We start from the raw sequence: 27,443 nt of genomic DNA on the forward strand, positions 1-27,443 counted from the left end.
TTTTCTGGCTTGAAAAAGACGTCACGGTCTTTGGACACTCACAACGCGGCTTTTCGTGGCCAAATCGCGCATCCGAGTTAACTCAATACAGTTTTCATGCATGCGCTCTCAGGTTAAAAGGCTGCAGCTTCTCGCACATGAGAATTAATCCAAGGCGCCTAAAGCGCAACATTACCATCTCTAGAGATGCTCAAGGCGCATACAAATAATTCAAATTAATATTTGGTTTGATGAACAAACCTTATTTTGTATTTCTATTTAATGTTTTCTTTTTATTGATGGTCATTTGAAGATACCGAAGATTTGGAGTCAAAAGAAGTTAGTTTAATAATCACTTTAAGTTTTAGTTTTTAAAGATACCTTATTACGCTACTTGACAGAATACAGAGCAAGACGTCAGCAGTTGTCGAGAGACAAATTTATTTACTTATGACGCCAGATTGTCGCCTAAGAAGTGAATTTTTGTAATAGTTGACATTGAACATTCAGTAATTTCATTTATGTGTGAAAGAAGTATGAGAAATGTATAATTTTCAGAGCTCAAGCAAAAGAATAAGCTGGTATTGAAATGTACATTTGTATTTGGTACTTGAGCAGATATTTGAGTTTATTGCATACGTTGGTTGGTTGGTTCTTCGTTTAGATGGCGCTCTTCAATCTCAAAGATTATTTGCGCCAGTCAATTTCGTGTATAGCTTTGGCGTGGGCTTCGGAAATCAAGCCCACGAGCGACTTTCCTTGGTGAAATGAAATTAATAGTGATATGGTTTTAAAAAAAAAAAAAAAAAAAAAAAAGCTGCAATATTAAAATTGCATAAAATGCACATAAAAGGCGAGATGGAGTTAGTTGCAATTGTTCATGGAAAAACCGCAAATACTTCATTTTATATATTATTACAGGATCGACATAAGTTAAGGGGATCCCTGATAGCTTTAAAAGCTATCTAAAACGATTAGTATCGTATATGTAACCCAATAATTCACGAGTAAAAATTGGGTTAGACATCAATAATTGTTTCAGATTGGGTTGTTCAATTTAATCCATTCTTTTAAGAGACGTCTATCTTTGTCGTATTTTGTACAATAGAAAATAAAATGTTTAATTGTTTCATCTTCTTGACAAACTTCACAAAGACCAGTATCGTGTTGGTTAATTTGAAAAAGGTAATAATTTAAACTACAGTTACCTACTCTTAGTTGTTGTATCAAGCATTCTTCTCTGCGAGATAGGCCTTGTCTATGTATGGGCTTTGAAACGTCGCTATGCAAAGCATATAAAAATCTACCGTGTTCTGCATTGTCCCATTCTGCTTGCCATAATTTGTTATAATGGATCAAACGAGAGGATGCCAATTCACTTCTTGTATTTGGTATAACTATGTCTATACACCTTTTCATGGCTCCTTTTTTGGCAGCCCGATCTACGATCTCATTGCCCCTAATATCGCAATGTGACGGAATCCATTCAAAAGCAACACAAACATCCTTAAACTGCAAAATATTAATTATGGATAAAATTTCATTTACAATAGCACATCTAATAAAGTATGAATCGATCATTTGTAAAGCTGACAAAGCGTCGCTAAAAATAATAATAATAATACATATGATTTATAAGGCGCCAAATCCACTTGACAGTCAAATGCTCAAGGCGCAGCTTGTGCAAAAGATGAAATACATACTTGATACATTTATACAAAGTGCGATAAGAAAGGTACAGACATGAAAGGTAATGGTAATCAATTATAAGCTAAATTAAACAGATATTTCTTAAGATTGTTTTTTAACACCTCAGCAGAACTGCTATTCTTAACCCATTGAGGGAGAGTATTCCATAACGAAGGCCCAGCATGAGCGAAGGTTCGTTCCCCCCACTTTGTTTTAACCCTAGGAGTAACAAGTAAGCCAGAGTTTTGAGAACGTAGCTGTCTAGAAGGAAAGTAATGCTTAATCAAGCCGATGTTATACTGCGGAGCAGAGCCATGTATACAGTGAAATAATAGCAAAATAATCTTGAAAACAACACGTTTTTCTACGGGCAACCAATGGAGTGATTTGAGGACTGGTGTGATGTGACTGTACTTGTTGGACAGGGTCACGACACGAGCAGCAGCATTCTGTAATCTTTGTAATTTTGCGAGTAGGTTGTGAGGCGAACTAAACAAAAGGCCATTACCAAAATCCAAGCGAGAAGAAATCAAAGCATGAGTAATTTTCTCGGTGGCACCACGGTTAAGATATTTACGAATAAAACCCAAATTGCGTAACTGATAACGTACTGATTTTGAGACATATTGAATTTGAGTAGACATTTTCATGTTTGAGTCGAGAAACACACCAAGGTTGCGACATACATTAGATAGGGTAATTTAATGTCCAGCAAGAGTAATTGAAGTGATGGAAGAAATCTTCTCTAACTGAGTCTCAGAACCATACATTATAAATTCGCATTTGGCGAGATTTAATTTCAGTGAATGTGAGTTTAACCAATTATGAACATCTTGTACACAAGTCTCAATGTAATGGAGAGCGCTGGCTGCATTGCTCTGATTGGGTTTGAAAGAAGTATATATTTGAATATCATCAGCATAAACATGATAAGAGAGAGAATGGCGATGAAAAATACTCTTCAAACCCGTTAAATATAACGAAAAAAGCGTGGGCCCGCCCACAGAGCCTTGTGGAACTACCACCGAAGAGGATTCAATAAATGTATTAATCCACTCTAGTGCCATTAGTATGGCCACTAGTTCTGCTCTCATAATACAGACATGGGATAATCTAAAAAATTCACCACATTATAATGAGACACATAAAATGCGGCTCCTGTCTTCCCATCCTCGAGTTTAGAACCATCTGTATATATATGTAAAAACCCATTCCATGAATTTCCAATGCTATCTAGAACAATCGATTTTATTTCAAATGGAGGCATTTCCTTTTTTTGCACTTTGCCATGGTGTTCGAAAGACACTTGTGGTCGTGCTAACCGCCATTCTGGGATTTTCGGCAATAAGTTGGTTTGCCCTTCCACCACTACTTCGTCTCTAAAGGATCGCAGTTTAAAAGGTCCTTCTCCTATCTTCCATTCTAAGTTATTTAAATCATAGTCATCACCCAATACTTCTTTTGTTGGGTGGTTTAAAGTACTAGACAGTAAATAAACTCGAAAGTTTATAGGTATTTGGTTTGAACGTAGGTGGCGTTTTACGAATTGTAGACGTGGCTCGTAATTTGAAAGTGGAAAGTTCCAGTGATATTATTAATTATCTATTTTGGTTATAAAACAGTGAAAGATAACCAGTTCATGCATTTAGAGCAATTTAGAATGTGGTATATATAAAATATGATCGCTTATATCGATCCTTAAAGAAATATTAAATATATGATGAATTGTAATGTATAAAATTGTTTCATCAAAAAATGCGATGAACAGGGCTTTAAAATTGTTACTTGTAAGAACCAAGGAGGGCAAGTGAAGTTTATAGTTTGACGATTTGGTGATATAAATGAAAGAAATGACTATATATTTCTCATTTCTTTGTTAGTTATACATGTATTTTTCGTATGGTCATTAAAACTAGATTTAGTCTTTGGAGATTATGTTATGTGATATTGACATGATAGAATATTTAGATACAATCCAAAGTATATTGTATTTTTATGAAATACAGAGTTTAGTTGAATTCAGTTGTAACCCTTATGAGAATAGGAAAGGAAACTCTTATACATGTTTTTTAGAGAGTGAATTCATTTATTGGTAACATAACACATACATATATTTATGAGTCCTTTGATTTATATCTTTGCAGATTTGAATACAATAAAATATCCGAATTCAAGTGGCAATCTGGTACGGTAAACTGAGTTCCCAATTGTTTCAATATTTAAAATACTTAAGATTAAAGAAATTTCAAATGTTCACTTACATTAGATCACACAACTTCATGGTGACATGGTACATACAATGTGGCATAGTGTGATTATTCGTTTTGCATGCATTGTATAAAAAGAACATTGGAATTTAACATTATGCATTGAGCATCAGGTGAGTTTTAAGCCCAGTTTTAAAAGTAGAATGACAGTTAATAATTATGCAAAACAAACAACAACAACAGCAAGTATACAGTCTACATTAAGTAGATGTGCACCCCACCCCCTATCTCTCTCTCCCCCTATATATCTCCTCTCTTTATCTCTCCCTATCTTTCTCTCTCTTTACCACACTTACAGCCTTTTCACACACAGCTAAAATTCATCGTATCTAGAGATGATTAGAATCACTCAACAGTTTTAAACATGTTTATAGACAAAATTTCCCAGTGTGAACATCGTTTATACGATGTTGGGATAGATACGAAGTCGCGATCCATACGCCCCTAAAAGCAGGCTGCAGATACGAAGTTCGTATCTAGAGAGCTTGACATTTTGTGTGTGAAAGGAAATTCGTGTTTAAACGTGTTTAAACTGGATGGAGCGTGCGCTTTGATTGACATGACATGACCTTCAATGCGCAATGGCACTACTGCGCATTTTACGAGCAGTAGTTAATCACGAAACTATTAACGATCGCAACGAAATTTCTGTGTGTGAAAGGCTCGTGATTAGTTTAAAGATAAACTTTAGTACTGGTAATGCGATTGCATTGTGAAAGAAAAGGTGTGAAAGGATCAGAAACAGTTGATCATGGAGCATGTAATTATTGGTGTGCACTGCAAGGTTCTGGAGTCATCAAAATCATAATAAATTTGACCGAGTCTTGGTAAAGTAACAAACACTCACATAGAAAGCTATATATGGGACAACACACATGTGTCGGGGATGGTACTACCTTGGTTTCCTTGTCTTTCTATGCTCATTACTCAGCCAGTATACATTTTCTTCCAAAATTGTTTGGCACATGTCATTTATTTGTAATCTTGAACATTCAGTGTAAGTTTCGTTTGATTCTGTGAGAATTAATTTTTTTTTTTTTTACCAGTACTGGAGTTTATCTTTAAACACGTTCGAAACACGTTTATACTAGTCATGTTTATAGAATTTTAGCTGTGTGTGAAAAACTCCTCTCTCTATCTTTCTCTCTCTCCCTCTCTCTCTCTCCCATTGCCTCTATCTCTCCCCTCTTTACCACACTCACTCCTCTCTCTATCTATCTATCTCTCTCTCTATCTCTCCCCCTCTTTACCACTCTCTCTCTCTCCCTTTTCCCTATCTCCCCCTCTTTACCACACTCACTCTTTTCTCTCTCTCTCTCTTTCTCTCTCTTTCTTCTCTCTCTCTCTCTCTCTTTCTCTTTGTCTCTCTCTCTTTCTCTCTCTCTCCCTCCCTCCCCCCTCTCTCTCTCCCTCTTTCTCTGTCTCGCTGTCTTTATCAATGTTACAGTACCACTATTGTTCTTTACAAGACTTATAATACTTGATGTTATTTCTTATTGTTTAATCCCAATATCCCTCTCTTATCCTTTCTAATATTTTCTTCTGTATCGACACCCTTTCCCTTCTACACTATCTCTCATCTACTCCTTTTCATACTCGAAACACGATAGCATTCATTGTTTTCGACTTGCATTCGACTCGAGGGCAATTTCAATACCAGATGTTTATCCCAAAGAATATTATACATCTTTGTTGGCCCGAATTCACAAAGCAAGGTTTGAGCTCAGACCAAGGTTTGAGCTCAAACCTCCTTTTGTTTTTTACAAACCAGGTTTGTAAAAAACTCGTAAAACGCGTCATATGACGTACGAAAACCAAGGTTTGTCGACAAACCTCCTTTGTGAATTCGGTCCATAATGTTCGCACATTTCAGAAGGCAACGGACGTTAAGGTTATTGTAATGACCTTAGGTTGATTTTTCCAAAGTCTTTGCGGTCGCGTTTTAATGTCGTTCATGTTTTCTCTGGTTAGAATATAAGTGGTACGTCGTTTAAAAAAAATCTAAATTATATAGTACTTTGTTTCATGTTACTACACATTGAAAGGCAAAGTTCTTTGAACACGACACAAGCAGACAAATGATTCCACCATTATAACTATTTTTATGATAGTTGGGTGCAAATTTATTTCCATGGGTTATTATAGCGGGTGCAGTTTAATTTGAATCAAGTTTATTTATTATCTTTCACATGACAAAAGAGCTCTGGCAATACCGAACGAATAGGTCTGGTTGATTAATAGACGTTAATACTGCCACACCATGGACTAAAATAAGTCCACGGACACACCATGCAATACGCATAAGGATTATATGCACAAGGAAATGAAAGAAAAATCAAGGCAATTGTGTAATACAGTCCCCGTCGTTATACCTGGCTTATGCCAGTACTGGAATAAACAAATGAGAATTAATCACGAAATATGAACTACTCACTCATCTTAGCAGTAAGCAGAACATTGTAATATCCCGATTTGGAGAAAATTATCCGAGCTCATGCAGACTAAACCGCATAGGGGGTATTACATAATAACATTTGCTATACCATACATGTACTCTGACCAGCCTAGCTATTATATTGTTTCATCTATTTATATTTTAAAAAAACATTTGAAAACATACAAATAACAATGGTATATTAGTATATGTAATTCAAACAATAGAAGATTAAGATTAATAGCATAAAAACCAATGCAATCACACTATCAATGAACAATAATGACAATGATAGGTCAAATGTGACTAGCCACCAATAACACAGATCGAAAAGTTAGAGCTTCAAAAGTTTAAAAAACTGAGGAGGTTCAAAAGTTCAAATTTTCAACAAAAAACTAAAATATGAGTTCAAAAGTTCAAAAGAAATTTTAAAATAGTGTATGAATATAGCAACGAATGAAAGAGAGGGAAAATGCCCGTGTAAAACGTATAACCAATAGAAGGATACAATAAATTCAAAATACTCAAACAGAATCATCAAACATTGTTGATTGAGAAAATCTCTGTAACACAACAACGCAAAGACTCAAACATCACAAAATCTATGGACTGTAGTGCCGTGCAGCAGTATCGACTAGGTCCTGGTAACATTCTGGCACTCCTGGCTCATGAACGTAGTTGCAGACGCAGTCAGTGGCTGGGTTGCAGCATGGTACGATGGAGTGGTCAAAGGTGTCCAGGAGAGGTGTCCCCTTGACCAAGACAGCCTTGTGTTCCTCCACCGTGCTCTTGATGGTCAGGAACACGCCTTCATGTCCGCAGGTTTCCAGAGGATACGCTTCACCGGGGTCCTTATCGAGATCGAAGAGAAGAGGTGGGTCGTGCTCGGTCACGCAATCTCCCTCACACTCGTTGCAATCGAAGTAGTCTTCAAGCGGGAAACCTCCAGCGCATTCTTGACCGTACTCGTGCTGACTGAGGACGCGTTGGGTCCTGAAATGGGCCTTGTACTTGCCGACGCGCACAGCCATTATGGTGTCCTTGCAGTAGTAAAAGAAAGAGGAATGAGGCGAGGCAGAACCATCGAGAAGAACGTCCTTGATGCTCTTTCCGTCGTAGATACGGTCTGTGGGAAGAGTGGTGCCTCCGAGGTCAGCTGCAGTAGCGATGATGTCCATGGATGTGACGATCTCATTGGAGATTCCAGGGCTGATAGTTCCAGGCCAGTACACGATGTAAGGGATTCGATGTCCGCCTTCCCAGGAATGAGACTTGCCACCTGTAAAAAAAATAATGGTTTAGGAGAATTCATCATGATCATCGTCATCATCATGATCATCATCATCATGATCGTCGTCGTCTAAGGTCCGCCCCCCCCCCACACACACACACACTACGGTGTTGGACGTTTTATCTTCTCGATGGCCCTTCTCCAAGCCATCCGGTCTTTAGCATACATGTTATATACCTGATTTCTAAAATGACAAAGAGAACAATAATTGGGTCATTTGTGAACACATTATTTATATTAATGGTAGTCCTGCCATGAATCGTTACGAATATCGTTATCATGCTCATTTCATTGTCTTGTTTTTTAATTCCACCTTTCACATGATACATCAAAACACCGAATTGGAGTTCAACACAAGGAATATTGTGGCATGAGCATCACTGGCATTACACATAATTCATTTGAGCACATAAGGTGTATGGGCACATTATTTTGTGCCAGGGGCTAACGCTTCGACTGAAAATAAATTTCCAGTTTCTAAATTTTTGGAGCTAGCGAAGTAAAGTTATTGTATCATGCATTGTCAAAATATTGTCCGTCATCTAATTGCTCAATGTGACTCTTGCCTATAACCCTTTAAAATCATAAGAGGGGCTGATGCCCCCAGCACCCCCCCCCCCCCCCCCCCCCCCCCAACTCGTCAAGCATGAAATATGTGAATGCACACAGACGGATGAGCCCTAATGTGCCGAGAGAGATAGAGAGAGAGAGAGAGAGAGTGTGTGTGTTCGATTGTTCTCATTTACACTAATGAAGTAGCAAATGAAGATTAATGTCTTGCCAAAGGCCGTCAGTGTCGAGCTGGGATTCGAATCCTCAACACTTGGATTGAGAGTCAAGTGAATGAACCACTCTACTACATAACTGATATATTTACCTCGGAACATACTGGCGTATCCTCCTTCTTCGCAGTATTCACGATGTGGTCCGTGGTCAGAGATGAAGAAGATGATGGTGTTTTCCGAGATGTTGTTTTCCTCCAATTTGTCAACGATGTCTTTAACAGCATCATGCATCTCCAAGAGGTTGTCTCCGTATCGACCTTGTGGGAGAGCAAAACATGAGGTATAGGGGAGTTTGTTAATGGTCTGTTTTTACGTGACTGCTGAGAAATGCTTGTAGGAAAGCAAGCAGGGGACCGACTGTTTTAAGTCATCTCCGAGGGACGTGGTAAGGGAGATTGATAGCTTGCCAAAGGTCACGAGCGCATTGATTTGTTTTCGAACCAGGGACCTGCCGGTTACAAGACGACTGCTTTGTACAACCGAGCCATCGCGCATCCACAAGTTGTCAACAACGTAACGCGAAAAGACGTTGCCGAGTGTTTCGTGAGACATAATAGCTGTTCTGAAACCATTTTGTTTATGGATCTTACTCTGCCACTGCTTGGTATAACTCTTACACTGACCCTGTGATCATGGCATCTCAAAGCGCTTTGCTCTAGTGGAAAAGGCGCAGTACAGATTGTATCTATCACTTTTATTGTTAAAAAGGTCCTTTAATAGAATTGATCATTCTTAGAAGTAAGAAGGTAAGACGAAACATAATTATGTCAAGTAATATACTGTATATAAGTAATATATAATACGTAATGTATCATTCATTATAATGTAACAAGTTTTCTACAGTTTTTGTGCACACCGTTCGGTAAAATAGTTAAAGAAGTGAGGCTTTTGAAAACTAAGAATTATTCCTGTTTTGGTAAATTCTCAAACAAGTAAAATCCTTGGCAGTTAAGAGAACAAAATATGCATTATGCAAGATGCTAAACTATAGTGAACTTTGTTATTCAGTTAATCTAGCGTGGTCAGTTTTATTGTTTGGATGTGTTTTTAATGCTAAAAAAACTTTTCGAAATTCAGTCACCGGCTATGATGAAATTAAGAAACCATTGAATTCAATAATCGTCGCCCTTTCATCAATCGTTTAAAAAGCCTTGCATTCTCCTCGGAGACAAATATTAGCATCAACATAATTATCTAGTCCTTTTGCGCTATTTCGTAAAGCAGGATTTTGTTGTCATCATGAAGATGAAAAACATTACAGGTTTAAACTAAATGTAGAATCCGTTGTCCTCCGTGGATTGTTTAAAGACCCCGTCGGAAGTGAAAAATGAAATTGATGAATTTTATGTCAACAAAGGAAAGCTTACAAGCCACAGATTACAATAATACCAATTATATGCTATTTAAGTGCCTGTCAGACGAAAATGGGAAAATGAGCCTTTCGAAATACGAGTCCCTCCCTCCCCATCCACCCCCACAATATCATTTTTGAAACACAGCGTTAATCTTACCCCGACGTGAAGTACAGGAGTAATCATCGCTGCTGAAGAGACTCGTGTGCATGTGTGCGAAAGCGACGTAGAGGAAGAAAGGGTCGGCGTGGTTGTCTTCAATGAAACCAAGGGCGTCGTCGGTGAAGAGCTGAGTGAGTCCCTTGTGTTGATACGGTTGGGAGACTAGGGTGGCGTTGACGTAGAGGTAGCATTTTTCGGTATCTGGGAAGTCCTTGTGAAGCTGAAACGGCAAACGTCAAGATACGTAGAGAAATGAAGCTTAAGTTTGTCCGAATTTCGTTTTGTTTAATAAAATCATCTGCAGTGGACCACAATGTCCGATTAGATGAGCCTTCAATTTCAAGATAATGAACGATACAATAGGCTGCAAATCGTGGTGACTTCATCCAATCGCACGACTGCAAACCGACGTTTTGCCGACTCTGCCTTTTCCCCGCCTACTGGAAGGCTTAAAATACCCCCCCCCCCCCGCCCACAACATTACCTAAAACAGACGAACAACTCACATATTTGATATTCAAAATCTAATTCTATTGCAATTCTTTATGTGATTCACTCTTTGTTGGGTCGTAGGATGGTAAAACACAAACTAGACAGATCGAACCACAAAAATATCTAAAAACGTCAGATGCGGATCGGATGAAAGCTTTAACAATCTTCATCCTAATCCCTTTCTGACCAATTAAACGTGTGACCTCGTGAATACAGGGGCGGATGTAGCTTTTTGCCAAGGGGGGGGGGGGGGTGACCCAGTGGCGGATCCAGCATTTTCCAAAAATCGCGCCATTTTACTGTTATGTATACTTCTTTTCTTCTTTTTTTCCCTTTTTTCCCTTCTTTTTTTCTCCCCTCTTTTTTGTATTCACTTGGCGTCCCAAGGGAGGGGGGGGGAAAGGGTTTTTAACCGCCAAAACACCCCCCCCCCCCTAGATCCGCCCCTGGAATAGAACTTACCCCCGTATCGTCACAACTCCAGCTATTAGTGAAGGGGAGGTTATGACCAACAAAGTCGAATCCATGGTTGAATGGAAGATGGGCGCCGTCGGTAGTAGAGTTCTCATTGATACCTGGTAACAAGATGGTAATCGAAATTAAATTTGATGAGATTTTGATGGAATTATATTTTGATGAGATAATAAATGAAAAAATAGCGACAGTTTAATCCTTAACATTGTTCATTGTTCATACGGAAACAAATATTATCGTAGAATAATCCAGAGTCGGATACAGGGGATGCAACAGGAGCATCCAAGCCAAAATTTAGTTAATGCACCCCTCATCATAGAGACCGGGCGCAAAACTTTCTCTGATTAGCAACAACAAAACATTTTTTTTTTAATCAAACAGCAACAACAACAACGACTAAAAGAGCAAACACAAAAAATGGGGGTATTTACATTTGATGTGTAAATTAATTAAAAAATCTTTGAGGAAGGGTACTTTCTTTTGTCCTTTTTAAACTTTAAAATAGCCCATCGGGGATCACATGCCTTGTGTGTCCCACTAAATCCGCCATTTCATCCCTCTTCTTTTAAAGGCCCACTGCACTACTTGCAGCTACTTGCGCCCTCTATATAACAAACAATGCCTAATCGGTGACCATTGCTCCCCCATGATCCTCTTTTTCTTATGTTAACTGAGAGCTGAGTTGATGAGATAACCACCTGTCTAGTGACCTTGCAGGGCAGTCTAATCCCTCCTATAAACTACGGCAGATAAGCTTTAAACAAATAATATTGATCCTTACCAAGATGCCACTTTCCGACCATGCCTGTTGCGTAACCGGCCTGCTTCATGGCCTCAGCAATGGTGAGTTCGCTCTTTGGTAGACCGGTCTTGGTCCAGGGCAGGAACACGCGGGTCTCTCCGTAGGTACCAATACGAACAGGTAGACGACCTGTATAAAGAGGAGAGAGAGAAAGTGAAAGGGAAAGGAGAGAGAGAAAGAGAGAGAGAGAGAGAGAGAGAGAAGAGAGAAAGAGAAAGAGAGAAAAAAAAGAAGGGAAAGGAGACAGAGAGACAGAGACAGAGAGAGAGGGAGAGAGAGGGAGAGAGAGAGAGAGAAAGGGGGCACACAGAGACAGTGGGCACACCGAGAGGGAAGAGAGAGAGAGAGGGTGAGGAGAGAGAGAGAGGGAGAGGGAGATGAGTATTTTGTTCTTTTACATTAGCTCGAATTAAGCAGGTGATCTTCATATAGGCGTACAGATTACTTTGGTACATGTTTCATGTGTGACACTTAAAGGGATAGTTGAGTTCTGTTTTCAGACCGCAAATGCTTTTAAAGTGCATGCTTATTGCTCTTATTCTTATGACATTTCTAGTGCCTTTTAGAACCTAAACTTGCTATAAAGGTAATTTTAGACCCGAAAATGTGTGAAATTTAGCCAATACGATCATACCAATTCAGCTCCACTTTCAAAAAAATACGGTGACCGTTAATTAATTAATTAATTAAAAATAACAATACGTAATACGTAATTACAATGCGTAATATAACCAACACGAAAATGCCAACAAAAAAGCCAACATCGGCATTGGCTGAAATACGACGTAAAAGGCGCTATTTCGGGTTTTCGGGGGGGGGGGGGGGGGGGGGGGGGGGGGGGTGTAAGAAAGAGGACACTTTTTTTTTTTTTTTTTTGTCTCGAAATTTGAAACATTGACATTTTGCTCCGTTGGGGGGGGGGGGGGGGGGGGGGGTAAGGTCGCCTTTTTTAGGTCAGCCATGGGAATAATTTTTGTTTTTATTATTTATTTATTTATTTGTTATTATTAAAAAATAAAATAAAAACCCAATGGGGGGGGGGGGTTTAGTTTTTTTTAGGGGGGTTTATACACATAAAAATACAAAAGGGGGGGTTAACCCCCCAAACACCCCCCCCCCCCCCCCCCCCCCCTGCGTACGCGCCTGATCGTTCGTACGAACCTTTTTAACGGTCACAAAGGTTCGTACGAACGATAATTTCGTACGAATCTCCGTTTTTCCATTGTCTTCCCGGATTTGCATTGTCTGAAAAATCGTTCGTACGGCGTTCGTAGCAGTTCGTAATAGCATTTGTGACCGAGGCTTTAAACAAAATTACAACCCCGAAATCGTGAGCTTATGATGTCCATGTATAGACCCCGCCATGCCGGGTTGATCATGGTCTCATTTTGGGCATCTTCACTGCGGCGTCTGATAGTTGATAATCATTCTATTTATCTGAAGATGCCCTTCGTCACAACTAATCTCTAATCCCTAAATCCCCAATCTCTTTAAACCCATAGGCCCGTGCCTCTAATGAATAACACTCATCAAGAAGAGTTGCAAAGACTTTCGGGGATTAAAAAAAAAAAGTCTTTGCAATGATTTGCTAGATAAACGCGATGTCGCGCTGAGGAACTGTACATTGTGCTAAGAATATCTTGCTTCTTGTACTTTGGTGGGGAATCTCGAAGAATAGAATAGACCTCTCAGAATATTAAACTAAAGTTTTTTATTTTTGTTGGTTTTTTTTCTTTTTAGGTCACAAGTCACATGACACCCAGGTCGAATCATTTTGATTTACGTCACATTCTAAGGCTTTATTTTTGTAAATCCTGTCACTTTTTGTTCAAGAGGGATAGACGAAGTAGAGATTTGTACTTCGCGAGGTAAGCTCTTTAGATCTTTAAGAAACTTCTTGCTTCTTACTGAATACGGACTAGATTAAGAGTAATGCGTGGGTGCCCCGATAACAAATAATACTAATAAAACATAGTAAAAACAGTCCTTATAAAGCGCTTACCACCGGAGTCTCTGAGCGCTATTAGTCGAAATGTGTCTATACCCCTCGACCGTCTTATCCCCTCACCTCTTATTTTTCTTCTCCTTCTCCTTTCCCCCCTCTTCTCCTTCCTATCTTCTCCTTTTTTCATTTCCCCTCGTCTTTTCTGTATTCTACTGCCTTTGCAATATCCTCTCTCTCTATTCTTCTATTCCGTATTCTTGTTCCACATCTACATGGATTCATGATATTACTACCACTAATTTCGAAATACAGGTATAGAAAGATTTATTGAGGATTCTGTAAAAAAAAAAAAAAAAGGGGGGGGGGGAGACATTAAAAGAACACACAGAAGTTGCCGAAGTAATGAGCTTCGAATAAATATTATATGAATTCGCAATTGTGGTAATTCCAGATTTGATGTCAGATTAGAGCCATTAATCTAGGCGCGAGCAAATATTTATCCGTCTTCAAAATTAATAAATAATGCTGGTAAACTTCATGGATTGGGTGAATATACAATGATTCCTACCTCTTTTCATGAAATGATTGTGACAAGAATGGTTTATTCTTAATAGATAAACTTTGTATCTAGTCAGAACTTGATTGATCGATCTCTATAACGAGTTTTAAGATTGATCAATAAAGTAATGAGAAGATATAATCTGTATCTATCACAATCAAATCATGAAAATAGGTAAAGAAATTATTTATTCCACCTGTATGTGCACTAGTGTATATGTTTCATTGTGCAACTCGATGAACTAAATTTAAAATGATAATCAGCACGATAACATTTTTATGGTATAAATTTTAATAAGTATGTAAACGACGTTGATTCATAGGTTCAAAAAGTTTGTTTTTGTATTTCATTTCTCTTCTCTCTCTCTCTCTTCTCTCTCTCTTCTCTCTCTTCTCTCTCTCTCTTCTCTCTCTTCTCTCTCTTCTCTCTCTTCTCTCTCTCCTCTCTCCTCTCTCTTCTCTCTTCTCTCTCTCTCTCTCTCTTGCAAAAAAAAAACCTCAGTGTTTTAAGCAAAACTTTTCTTCAAAACATCCGCTATTGAAAGACTAACCTGTCATGATAGCTGATCTGCTGGGAGTACAGACGGCATCGCCCACGTATCCATTGGTAAATCGTAGACCCTCGGCGGCCATCTGGTCGATGAAGCCAGGTTCCTGCGACGGGTGACCGTACGATGTTAGGTCGCCAGATCCCATGTCGTCGGCGACGAGGAGGACGACGTTGGGCTTGTCGAGAGGGGAGCGATGTTCATCGCTCTGCAGGAGGAGAGACAGCAAATCTGGGTTTCCCCTCAACAGTTCAAGGAGATCGGGGTCTACTGTCTGGGCGGTGACCAGGCCGAAGACGCCCAGGAGGAGAAGGAAAGGGGCGGCCGCCGACTTCATTATTTTTCTGTCAAACCTGTCAGGGAGAACGCTAGGAAGACAAGTGAAGCTAGCGTCAGAAGATTAAATGTTTTATAGTCAACGTTTTTTCGAAAGATTCACTGATGCAAGGCGATACTACGACTTTAATATCAAACAGTCATGCATAGGCTGTCTACTCCATTTGTTTCCAATACAAAGGCATTTTTCGAATCTGGAGTCGACACCCTTTGTTCACTTTCCCTTAAAACGGTTTTTAAGTTAATCATCGAGATTATCATGGCTTAGTGTAGACATGGTGATCGAAAAAAAACATGAATAGCCTGTCTACTCCATTTGTTTCCAATACTAAGGCATTTTTCGAATCTGGAGTCGACACCCTTTGTTCACTTTCCCTTGAAACGGTTTTTAAGTTAATCATCGAGATTATCATGTCTTAGTGTAGACATGGTGATCGAAAAAAACAACTTGTTGTTGTTCTAGTACCTGGAAATGTGAGGTTTAAAAAAAAAAATTGGGACAAGGTATAGCTTGTCAGAAGAGATTTGCTGAAAGAACAATTCATTTAAATGTTTGACATTTCCTCCAAAAGCTTAAAGATAAAAGTTGTTGTTGTTGTTGTTGTTTGTATTGGCAATCAGTCAAGAACTGACTATTATCACCGACGCCTTTCTTTTTTATATTAATTTCTTTATTTCTCTTTTTTCTCTCTTTTTTAAAATAAGAGTATACAAAATAAAATTAAAGTATTTGCTTCTCTCTCTTTTTCTCTTTTTTCCCACTTAAAATGAAATGAAAAAGAAAAAAAGAAAAAAACAACAAAATGTAGATTTTTGTGTCGTGTAGGTTACAGCGTAGTCCTGTCCGTTCTAAGCAGCGCTCAAAATACACGGGGACGGTGGGCGATTCGCCCCCGTGAGCTACATAATCGCCCCCGTCAGGTTGCTCACGGGGGCGATTGCAAAATTAAAAATCGCCCCCGTGGAATTGTAAGATAAAGATTTTCTTTTCTGTTATAACTTTTACACAATATTGAGTTTCAATTTTCAAATCTTAAACCAATGGAATGGAACTTAGATTAGCGTGCACGATTTCTCGTTTCATGAATAGGCCTATTATTACTGGAGGCGATCGCGCAAGGGCAGAAACATGGTCATGGAGAAGTTTTTCGTTGTGAAAGCGTAAACCCGCTGAAATCTGGTGAATTCAAATGACCAGCAAATGATGAACCTCGACCAGTAAATCAATATTAGGGACTTTTAGATGCACGATGAGAACGTGGACTGCAACGTATGACCTCCTTTTAAGGCACTGCCAGTGCTTAAAAGGACGTCACATGTGACTGCCAGTGCCTTAAAAGGACGTAACACGTCCACGTCCACGCAAATCTAAAAGTCCCTATCGAGAAGAAGAGGAAGACCAAGATGTCGTGGAATGATATGGTAACATGGGCAGATCTACGGGGGGGGGGTTAGGGGGTTTAACCCCCTCCTCCCCCGGCCCCCTTGGGCTGCCAAGTGAAAATGCGATATTAAAGCGGGGGGATGCTGGAGAGGAGGACTACTAATCTATTTTATTTTTTTCAGGGGGGAGGGAGGGAGTGAAGCGCCCTTAATCTTAATCTTTGTCTGAGTTCGGTTTACCCCTCCCGCGCAAAGCGCGGAAGTTTTGACGTTTCATTCAATTATTAGAGAAAGCAGACGATTGGGTGTACTGTTCTCGATTCTTAATTCTCGTCTGAATTAAAGATAAACTTGAGTTCTGGTAAAAAAGAAAATGAATTCTCATAGAATCTAACGAAACTTACACTGAATGTTCAAGATTACAAATAAATGTCATGTGCCAAACAATTTTGGAAGAAAATGTATACTGGCTGAGTAATGACCATAGAAAGAAAAGGAAATCAGGGTAGTACTAGCCCCGACACCATGTGTGTTGTCCCATATACATCTATCTGTGTAAGTGATTGTTACTTTACCAAGACTCTGCCAAATTTATGATGATTTTGATGACTCTACAACCTTGCATTACACACCATTACTTACATGCTATATGATCAACTTTTCTGATCCACTTCCACACCTTTTCTTTCACAATGCAATCGCATTACCAGTACTCAAGTTTATCTTTAAGTTTCCCCTTCCCGCTCGAGTAGTTATAGCAGTGAGTACCGGGACGGCCATAGGTTTTGTACACGAATTTGTTCGTACTTATACTATTTCTAATTGACTCGTGTACATTAACTTTTTACGGCGTTACGGCATGTTACGGCGCTATACTACGGATTTACGTTTATGTTTGCTGTACAATTATGTTAACTTTTTTTTAACCGATGAATTAATACAATAATGTGACTTGGGTTCTATTTCTCTAGATAAAAATGTTTTGTATATTTTATCTCTCTTCCCTAGTAACATGACTAAATTGCAATTGTTATCTTTGTATTCAAATCTGTTTTTTATGATGTTTTGAGAGAGTTCAAACATAGCCCTGAACTATAATTATCAAAGTGTTGTGTGAAAGTCCAAAGAACTCGACGGTATGAACAGGGCGGAGTAAAACGAGCTTCATTTGTCGAAAGTCTATTGAGAGGTTCATAAAGTTAATGCAAGATCAATAAGAAACAAGGGTACTATTGCTCAAACGTATTCAAATACAAAAGACACTAGACCTATACAAAATCAATACCCTTTACACATATAGGCTACAATACACTTCCCCGCGTTGCTATGTGAGGATCACAGTATATGGGTCAATACACATTCCTTTATTTAGTTGATCGAACAATAGATATTGATCCAACCTACAACGACGTTGTAAACATTCCTCAGAAAGTCTAACTCAAAGTATAGAAAGGAAGTCGAAGAGTCAAAATTCCATAGACACACATGTTAAAAGTCAGTTCCCAAAAAGAAAATACCTATCATGTACTATTCAAAAGGTCAATAATTCCTAAAAATCTTTAAGTAAAATTCAAAGTATCAAAATTCACATAGAAACATGTTTTGTAAGACACATTTTGCTCGAAAAAGTCCAAAATGAAAAAATCCCTGAGTAAAATTCATAAAGTCACAATCACATTAACAGGCGTGTTATAAGTCAATTTTTATCGAAAAAAATTACAAGTCCTAAATGACAAATCCCTAATTAAATTTAAAAAGTCAAGACCTCGTCAAAACCTCATAGACACGCGTATTATAAGTCCGTTTTTTCTCGAAAATAGACTATGTCAAAGTTAATGTACACGAATCAATTAGAAATAGTACGAAAAAAATCGTGTACAAAACCTATGGCCGTCCCGGTACTCACTGCTATAACTACTAGCGCGAAGCGCGGAAGTTTTGACGTTTCATTAAATTATTAGAGAAAGCAGACGATTCGTTGTACCGTTTTCGACTCTTAATCTGAATTCAGTTTCCCCCTTTCGCGCGGAGCGCTGAAGCCTTGACGTTTCATTAAATTATAAGAGAAATCAAACGATTGGGTGTACTGTTCTCGACTCTTAATTCTCGTCTGAATTCAGTTTTCCCTTCCCGAGCGAAGCGCGAAAAGCTTAGACGTTTGATTTAATTATTATAGAAAAAAGACGAGAAGGCGAACTTTAGACCGTTCCTGAAACGGTCTAACCGGCAAACGGCGCTTTATATGGACCGTTCGACCACACACGGCGCAATCAAGATCAGTGCAGTCGTCACGGTAACCTATTGGCCCCCTACCTCCCCTAGATTGCGCGGGCGGGAAAAATTGTTCTGCATTGCTAGCGCGAGAGAGCGGAGCATGCATGCGGTGCAATATGCAGAAGACTGCGTGGCCGGCCGGGGCGCGGCCTATTGCATTTTGTGTATATAGTGGGATTCTTATTATTCAGAAGTTTATGAAGTGCTTGTTCGCGCACGTCGCGCAACTATTCTTAATGATAGTGACATACTGTATACGTGTAGGCTATACAGTTATACATACATAAAAAAATAACTAATTTCTAATGCATTAGGCCAAATAAAAAAACAACATGTTTAGCGTCCTGTTTTTTTGAAAAATAGGAAGGAGGAGGCCCTTTTTTTGTTTTTTGTTTTCTTTCAAAATGGCCGCTCAAAATGGCCGCTCGGTACATTTTCCCTCACAGTCGGGCTATTTTTCAAAATGGCCGTCGACATTTTTTTTTTTTTTTTTTTTAATCAGAAATAGATCCATTTAGTAGGGTTTTTCATGTTTTTTTCTTAAAAAACAACAAAAACAAAAACAATTAAAACAATTTCACCAAAAAAAAAAAAAAATAGGAGGCGGCCCCCAAAAAGGAAGCAGGCGGGGACGCTAAACATGTATATTTTTTTACATGACCTTAGGGGTTAACTTTTTTAGTGCTTATAATACATCCACAGGGGCATCCAAATATATAAAAATTGTAAAGATTCACTATCCACCTAATTTTCAAAATTTCCCAAAACTTTGTAATACCTTTAAGCATACTTTGAATCTGGTCAACTTTGCTTCTGTTGATGATCAAATAGAGAAAACACCCTTTAGAGATCAGGGAGATTGTGATAAAAGCACACAATGGGATCAGTGCAATTTAAATAACAGGGGATGGATTAGAGTTTTTTCTAAAATGAAATGAAAGGGCTATTTTACTTTCAAGAGTCCTTTCACTTCATTTACGAAATAACCTCTCTTTATATCTTAGATTTAGAGACACTTTTTTTTAGGCATTATCTTCAAAAATCCGGACAGCTTAAACGGTATTATCCTTACAAATAACGTCTATAATCACTCTGAGATGGAATAGAATACCAATACGGATCTAATTAATCCTGTTTTTTCTACATACACCAATGCCCCGGGCCCATTTAAGCATACTTTGAATCTGGTCAACTTTGCTTCTGTTGATGATCAAATCAGGAAGCTGTAATTAATGGAGATCCCGTCCAAGAGGCCCCTTTGAAGTCGTCCGTGGCACCGCGCGTCTTTTGTTTCCCATACCGTAATCCCCTTAACCCCCTCCGAAACCGTACAGCTCCCTAGTAGCACTAAGTCTTCCCTTTTCACACACAGCCCAGCCCAGCGAGCACGGCGGCTTTTGCTTTGCCGGCCCGTACTGGGGTGAATAGTGGTGATAACTTGACAACTTCTAGCTTTAAATCAATAAATGCGCAAACATATAACACAATTTCTTTTAGTTCTTTAGGAAGATAAACCTTTGGACTACCTTCCTAGCTATGTACACATTTCGGAAATTTTCGGAAAATGTAAATAATTAGATGAGAAATCATGATGATGAAAACCTTTTATTTGCTCTAACTCATGATTTCCTCGGTCGATTTCGCTGGCTGAAATGGCAATGTCTTTAGTAGAGCTACCCGAGAACGGAAAAAGCATTTGATGACTAATAGAAAGTTGCATTGGTCATATGTTGTGAATTCTGTATTTTATATGTTATAGCTAAATACATCTTCACTGAACATGACTTTATTTTTCGGTGCGACGCATGGCTTCAAAGCCCGATGCTTGCATATTTTTGCAAAAGAGTGAATAGAAAACTTAGGGAAGCAGATGGCGTTGCGTAACATTTCGTACTATTTGGAATTGCAGAGAGGGACTGTGTATTGATATGGACAGCTGTTGATGGAAATGATGCCTGGAGAGGGTTACATTTCTTTTTGTTAAGCCAGGTTAATCTTGAATATTTTTCCCTCGGAAAATTCTTTCGAGACGATATCTCCATTCATTACAGCTTCCTGATCAAATAAAGAAAACACCCTTTCAGGGAGAGTGTGAAAAAAGCACACAGTAGGAGCAGTGCAATTTAAATAACAAGGGATGGATTAGAGTTTATTTCTAAAATGAAATGAAAGGGCTATTTTACTTTCAAGAGTCCTTTCACTTTCTACGAAATAACCTCTCTTTATATCTAATGCTATGGTCACATTACCCAAAAGTAGTCTGCTCGGCGGCCGAGCGGCGAGTTTTTAACCAATTCTGCCCGGCGGCTGCCCGGCCACCGAGCGGCGGCCGCCCAGGCACCGCTCGTTTTTAGGGCATCGCTCGGTCGCCGCTGAAGTTTTAGCGCGGAGTTAAAATTTGGGCGGCGCCTGCTCACTTTTCACTCGCCGCCCAAAATACGCTCGGTGCCTGGGCGGTCGCCGCCCGGGCACCGACCTAATCGCTGGGCGATGCCTAATTCCAGCAGCGACCGAGCAGGCTACTGATCGGTCGGTCGCTGCTCTGATTTGTGACCATAGCTTTAGAGACACTTTTTTTGAGGCATTATCTTCAAAAATCCGGATAGCTTTAAGCCCCAGTCCCATATAAAGCCGGACCAGCACGGACGAGCACGGACCACTCCGGACCATCCCGGACCATGGTCTGGGGTGATCCGGGATGGTCCGGGATGTTTTGTTCAAAAAAGTGTGATGCTTTTAAGCTACAGTCCATATACGTCCCGGACCGTCCCGGACCATCCCGGACTCCATCCGGGGTGATCCGGGATTCGGTCCGTGTTGACACCGTGTTGGCACCGGGTGGTCCTGGATGGTCCTGGATGGTCCTGGGCGGTCAATAACTCACTCCCGGACTGCCACGGATCAACACGGACCGCCCCGGCGCCACTACGGATGACCCCGGACCCAGCACGGTGGCTACACGGATCACCCCGGATCAAACTATTGTCCCGGACCGTCCCGGACCACCCCGGCAGTTTTTGACCGTCAAAAACATCCGGGGTCGACTCCCGGACCGCCCAGGACCATCCAGGACCATCCAGGACCATCCAGGACCATCCAGGACCACCCCGGTGCCAACACGGTGTCAACACGGACCGAATCCCGGATCACCCCGGATGGGGTCCGGGATGGTCCGGGACGGTCCGGGACGTATATGGGACTGTAGCTTTAAGGTAATACAAAGTTGTGGTATGGGGTCATGAATTTGGTTCAAATGAACATATCGGAAGCATATGCGATCCTACAATATTCATTGATCGTCGTCGCGGTGGAAATCGAGTCTTAAGTTATGAAATTATAAATAATAATCGATTTATGTTGTAAAGCTCCCTCTCAAGGTCAAGATATTAATTAAGCTATAAAACAATGTTTCTTGACTAATATCGACCGATTAGCTATTCCCGTTCGCAAATTATATACCACAACTACATATTCTGAGAATTTCATGGTCGCAGCTACCATAGTACGGCCGTAGGAGCTATTTGAAATTTATCAAAATTTACCGGGAGCACCGGTAAATCTTTATATTCAATTTTTCTCTAAAGCAGAAGTGTTTAAGGGGCTAAAATTTCTAGTGCTTTTCATATATCCACAGGGGCATCCAAATGTATCAAAATTGTAAAGAATCACTATCCACCCATTTTTCAAAATTTCCCAAAACTTTGTAATACCTTTAATAATCACTCTGAGATGGAATAGAATACCAATACGAATTGCATTATGCAACGTCTAGACATGAAGGTCGAATCTCAACTTTATTTTTCTTATTCTTCTTTTACATTTCGAAGCGTTGCATGGGATATAATTAATCCTGTTTTTTCTACATACATCAATGCCCCCATTTAAAGGTAATACAAAGTTTCGGTATGGGGTCATGAATTTGGTTCAAATTAACATATTGGAAGCATATGCGTTCCTACATTATTCATTGATCGTTGTCGCGGTTGAAATCGAGTCTAAAGTTATGAAATTGTTAATAATAAACTGTTTATGTTGTATAGCTCCCTCTCAAGGTCAATATATCAATTTAGCTATGGAACAATGTTTCTTGACTAAAATCGACCGATTAGCTATTCCCGTTTGGAAATTATCATAGAGATATAACAGTGGCGGATCCAGGGGTGGGCCGAAACGGCCGCGCCCCCCCCCCCCCTATTGGCGAAGCAAAAAAAATTGAGAAGGAAAAAGAGAAAGAAAAAAAAGAAGGGAAAAAAAGGGGAAAAAGGAGAAGATAAAAGAAAAGAGAACAAAAAAGTAAAGAAAAGAGAGAGAGTTCAAAAAAGAGGAAAGAAAAAGAAGAGAGGAGCCGGGGAGAAAGAAAGACAACGAAATGGCACTAAAAATTAGTGACAGTAACGACGAATAAGGGAAAGACAAGGGGAAGGGGGTGCGTGAAGGCGGATGCATTGAGGGGAGGGGGGGGGGAAGGGGTGACTGGCCGTATTCTTATTTTTAGGTTATGCGAAACTGAGTCGAAATTATGCTTCTTTTCAAAACAATCTTAGCATGCTTGTTTATGTTAAGCCGGAGTGCATGAAAAGGTTAGTGTAGAAACACTTCTGAAAAGGCCGCGCCCGGCCCCTCCAAAGAACGGCAGAATGGTAATCTATAAATTATGGCTTTGGAGTCGTTATTAAGGAGGGGGCCGGCCCTACTCAAATGGTAGTGACCGTAACGATGGATAAGGGAATAAGGAGGAAGGGATGCACACGCAGGCGCGTACGCAGGGGGAGGGGGGGGGGAAGGGGGAGGGGGAGGTGGGAGGGGGGAGGAGGAGGGGGTCGAACCCCCCTCAAATTTTTGTCAAGTTGTCAAGTTGGTCCTGATGTGTATAATGCGTAGACCAGGGGTTCTCAAACTTTTTCTTTGACGGTCCAGAAGCGATTTCTATGAAAGCTGTAAGGTCCGAAATGACACTTGTATACTGAAGATAATGAGGCTTGTTTTTGGTCTATATCTGATCCAAGGAGAATTGTTACTGTTTAAAAAAACAGAACCGCCAGTGCTTCCACTCGTTTAAATAGAGTTTCCTGAAAAAGAACACCCAATATCCTGGAATTTGAAAGAATTTTCTTAAAACTTTCAAAATGCCTCTTACTTGGATTTCTTATTTGGATGAATCGCTATGACCAGCGCTCAAAATACACGGGGGCGGTGGGCGATTCGCCCCCGTCAGGTTGCTCACGGGGGCGATTGCAAAATTAAAAATCGCCCCCGTGGAATTATAATATAAATATTTTCTTTTCTGTATAACTTTAACACAATATTGAGTTTCAATTTTCAAATGAAATGGAACTTAGATTAGCGTGCAAGATTTCTTGTTTTATGAGTAGGCCTATTATTACCGATTCAGCTCACAGTGCAGTGCCGCCGTCAGTAGTGGTTATAGTCCTACTGCGCCCTTAGTAGCGGTACGTGTGCACGCTGCCGCGCTATGTCTGCTGGAGCTGGAGGCGATCGCGCAAGGGCAGAAACATGGTCATGGAGAAGTTTTTCGTTGTGAAAGCGTTAACCCGCTGAAATCTGGTGATTTCAAATGACTAGCAAATAATGAACCTCGACCAGTAAATCAATATTAGGGACCTTTAGATTTGCACGATGGGAACGTGGACTGAAACGTGTGATCTCCTTTTAAGGCAGTGCCAGTGCTTAAAAGGACGTGACATGTGACTGCCAGTGCCTTAAAAGGACGTAACACGTCCACGTCCACGCAAATCTAAAAGTCCCTATTGAGAAGAAGAGGAAGACCAAGATGTCGTGGAATGATATGGTAACATGGGCAGATCTACGGGGGGGGGGGGGTTAGGGGTTTAACCCCCTCCTCCCACCCCCGGCCCCCTTGGGCTGCCAAGTGAAAATGTGATATTTAAGCGGGGGGGGGGGGGTGCTGGAGAGGAGGACTACTAATCTATTTTATTTTTTCATGGGGGGGGGGGAGTGAAGCGCCGTTTTAGCGTGACTTTCTTTTTAACTCTTACTTTCACCTATCTCAGATAACCCTAAGTTTTTGGTTGCTGCTTTATATGTAGTTGATAATGCATGATTAAAGTAAAGAGAGAGAGAGAGAGAGAGAACCACCATCATTTTGCAATGATTCAGGGTTCGTGTAATGTACATTTGAAACCATTTCTTAGCGTCTCAACCCTAACAAAATGGCAAAACTATTTTTGAGGAAAAGCATTATACTGAATTAAATAAAGAATAATAGCTTTATATTGCATGATACTAATACTGATACGGGCTAAATACAATGTGGTATTTGTATAGAGGTATTCCAAAATGACATTCTGATAATCAACATTTGTTCTGGTATCATAATGTATATACGCATAATACAACTGATCTTTATGATTTCTTAACGTGACATAGCTTCTTTTCCCCCTGCAAACAAAAAAGAAAACAAGGTTATTTAATAAAAGGATCATGCGACAAATAATCATTGTGATTCAAATTGATGCAAGGATTTTTTTGAATATGCAATGCTTTTCACCAGAATCTTCTTTGTAAAAACGACTTTTACAAATCTCAGCCATGCAAATCTGCCACTGTGTTGTAAGATCACTTTCAGATTAGGAGAAGTGTATTCTTTAATGAGTATTTTACATTGAATGGAACGTCTCAACTCAGTAAGCATGACTGAGATTTGTAAAAGTTGTTTTTACAAAGAAGATTCGGGTGAATAGCAGTGCTTATTCAAACAAATATTCGCATCAATTTGAATCACAATCATTATTTGTCGCTCAATCCCTTTTAATGACCGTGTTTTCTTTCTCGTTTGCAAGGGGAGAAGAAGATATGTCACGTTAAAGACATCATAAAGATCAGTGTTGTATGCGTATATATTATATACACAGGCCAGTAACAGCTATGTAGCTTGTAAATTTGTAAGAGGGAAAATGCTGATTGGAATGATAATGATGAAATAGCAAATAATTGAGGAGTATCATAGGTACCAATTCAATGGATATTTGTATAAAAAAGAGCCCCCGTCAGTACTAAAAGAGCCCCCGTGAGAAGGCTCACGGGGGCTCTTTTGGGGGGAAGAGCCCCCGTGGACAAAAAATTAATTTGAGCCCTGACTCTCAACTCAGTAAGCATGACTGAGATTTGTAAAAGTTGTTTTTACAAAGAAGATTCGGGTGAATAGCAGTGCTTATTCAAACAAATATTCGCATCAATTTGAATCACAATCATTATTTGTCGCTTAATCCCTTTTAATGACCTTGTTTTCTTTCTCGTTTGCAAGGGGAGAAGAAGATATGTCACGTTAAAGACATCATAAAGATCAGTGTTGTATGCGTATATATTATATACACAGGCCAGTAACAGCTATGTAGCTTGTAAATTTGTAAGAGGGAAAATGCTGATTGGAATGATAATGATGAAATAGCAAATAATTGAGGAGTATCATAGGTACCAATTCAATGGATATTTGTATAAAAAAGAGCCCCCGTCAGTACTAAAAGAGCCCCCGTGAGAAGGCTCACGGAGGCTCTTTTTTGGGGGGAAGAGCCCCCGTGGACAAAAAATTAATTTGAGCCCTGGCTATGACGTTTTAATATAATTTATATCAATTATTGAGTGGGCTTATTTTGCTTTCTAATGGATCCATACAACATGGCAGAGCTTGAGGGGTCTGGCAGAGCTTTTTCAAGAGAGAAATTGTCTTTAGGAGAAAAAAGAGGTTATTTCTAAAATGAAATGAAAGGGACATTGACTTTCAAGAGAGAGGAAGAGAGGTTATTTCTAAAATGAAATGAAAGGGCTCTTGTCAAATAGCCCTTTCATTTCATTTTTTCTCTCGAAATAAACTCTCTTTCTCTCTTATAGACGATTTTATGAGATGGAATCTTCAATCTGAAGCCTTTTTGTGCTCTTTGAAAATGGCACACTGAATGGGGGCAGTGCAATTTAAATTTCAAGGGATGGATTAGAGTTTTTATTGAGAGTCAAATAGCCCTTTCATTTCATTTTAGAAATAAACTCTAATACATTCCTTGATATTTAAATTGCGCCGCCCCTATTGTGTCCTCTTTTTAAAAAGCACAACAGAGCTCTCAGATTAGGCAGCAAGTAGCAAAACAAACCCGTAACACTGGACACAACATTCAATGGGATGATGCCCATATCATTGAGTTTGAAACGCACTTCTGGTCAAGAATGGTAGAAGAAGCATCTGCATAAAAAGGATGAATCCTTCACTGAATATGGATTCTTGCTATACACTTTTACCTTTGTGTAAATAATAAAAGGTCCACGGGCGTGGTTGTTAGAAGCTTAAACTACATAAAACTCTCTCCAATTTTGCAGGGGGAGAGCCTTTGTCGGGAGTCTTTAATAATAAAAGGGATAAATCCTTCACTGAATAGGGATTCTTGCTATATGTTACCTTTCTTCGCTCCAGTGATCTCGAGGCAGCAGACAGCAAGAAATTGTGTAAATAATTTGCTGTTGCCGAGAGTCTTGCATGGGGCGGAGCCCCAGGAAGTACTTGAACTTTAAAAAAAATTAGGAAATTCCAAATAGTCGTCATGAGCGATAGAAATTGTAATTTCCTCCTTGAGAGTCACATAACCCCTTTCATTTCATTTTAGAATTTAACCTCTCTTTCTCTCTTAAAGACAATTTCATAT

General features: G+C 39.6%; 1 protein-coding gene across 1 annotated transcript; it reads right to left on the reverse strand.

Annotated features, from left to right (window-relative positions):
• Positions 1-6,032: 6,032 nt before the first annotated feature.
• On the reverse strand, positions 6,033-15,172 carry LOC582391 (arylsulfatase). The gene is made up of 6 exons (XM_003730991.3): positions 14,782-15,172; positions 11,707-11,856; positions 10,914-11,026; positions 9,957-10,179; positions 8,538-8,702; positions 6,033-7,648 (listed from the first exon to the last, which is right to left on the reverse strand). The coding sequence occupies exons 1-6, from the start codon at positions 15,113-15,115 to the stop codon at positions 6,972-6,974; spliced, it is 1,662 nt and encodes a 553-aa protein (XP_003731039.2). The 5' UTR covers positions 15,116-15,172; the 3' UTR covers positions 6,033-6,971.
• Positions 15,173-27,443: the final 12,271 nt, after the last annotated feature.

Source organism: Strongylocentrotus purpuratus, unplaced genomic scaffold (assembly GCF_000002235.5).
Source record: "Strongylocentrotus purpuratus isolate Spur 01 unplaced genomic scaffold, Spur_5.0 spur5_scaffold_9, whole genome shotgun sequence".
NCBI classification, from domain to species: domain Eukaryota; kingdom Metazoa; phylum Echinodermata; class Echinoidea; order Camarodonta; family Strongylocentrotidae; genus Strongylocentrotus; species Strongylocentrotus purpuratus.

What these genes read in the sequence shown, in the direction of transcription:
- LOC582391 (XM_003730991.3), bottom strand. Translation starts at nt 15,115, where the DNA reads ATGAAGTCGGCGGCCGCCCCTTTCCTTCTCCTCCTGGGCGTCTTCGGC. An exon ending in CAGATCAGCTATCATGACAG is followed by an intron (nt 11,857 to 14,781) that starts GTTAGTCTTTCA and finishes CTCTTTATACAG; the next exon opens with GTCGTCTACCTGTTCGTATT. An exon ending in ATACGCCAGTATGTTCCGAG is followed by an intron (nt 7,649 to 8,537) that starts GTAAATATATCA and finishes TTTTTTTTACAG; the next exon opens with GTGGCAAGTCTCATTCCTGG.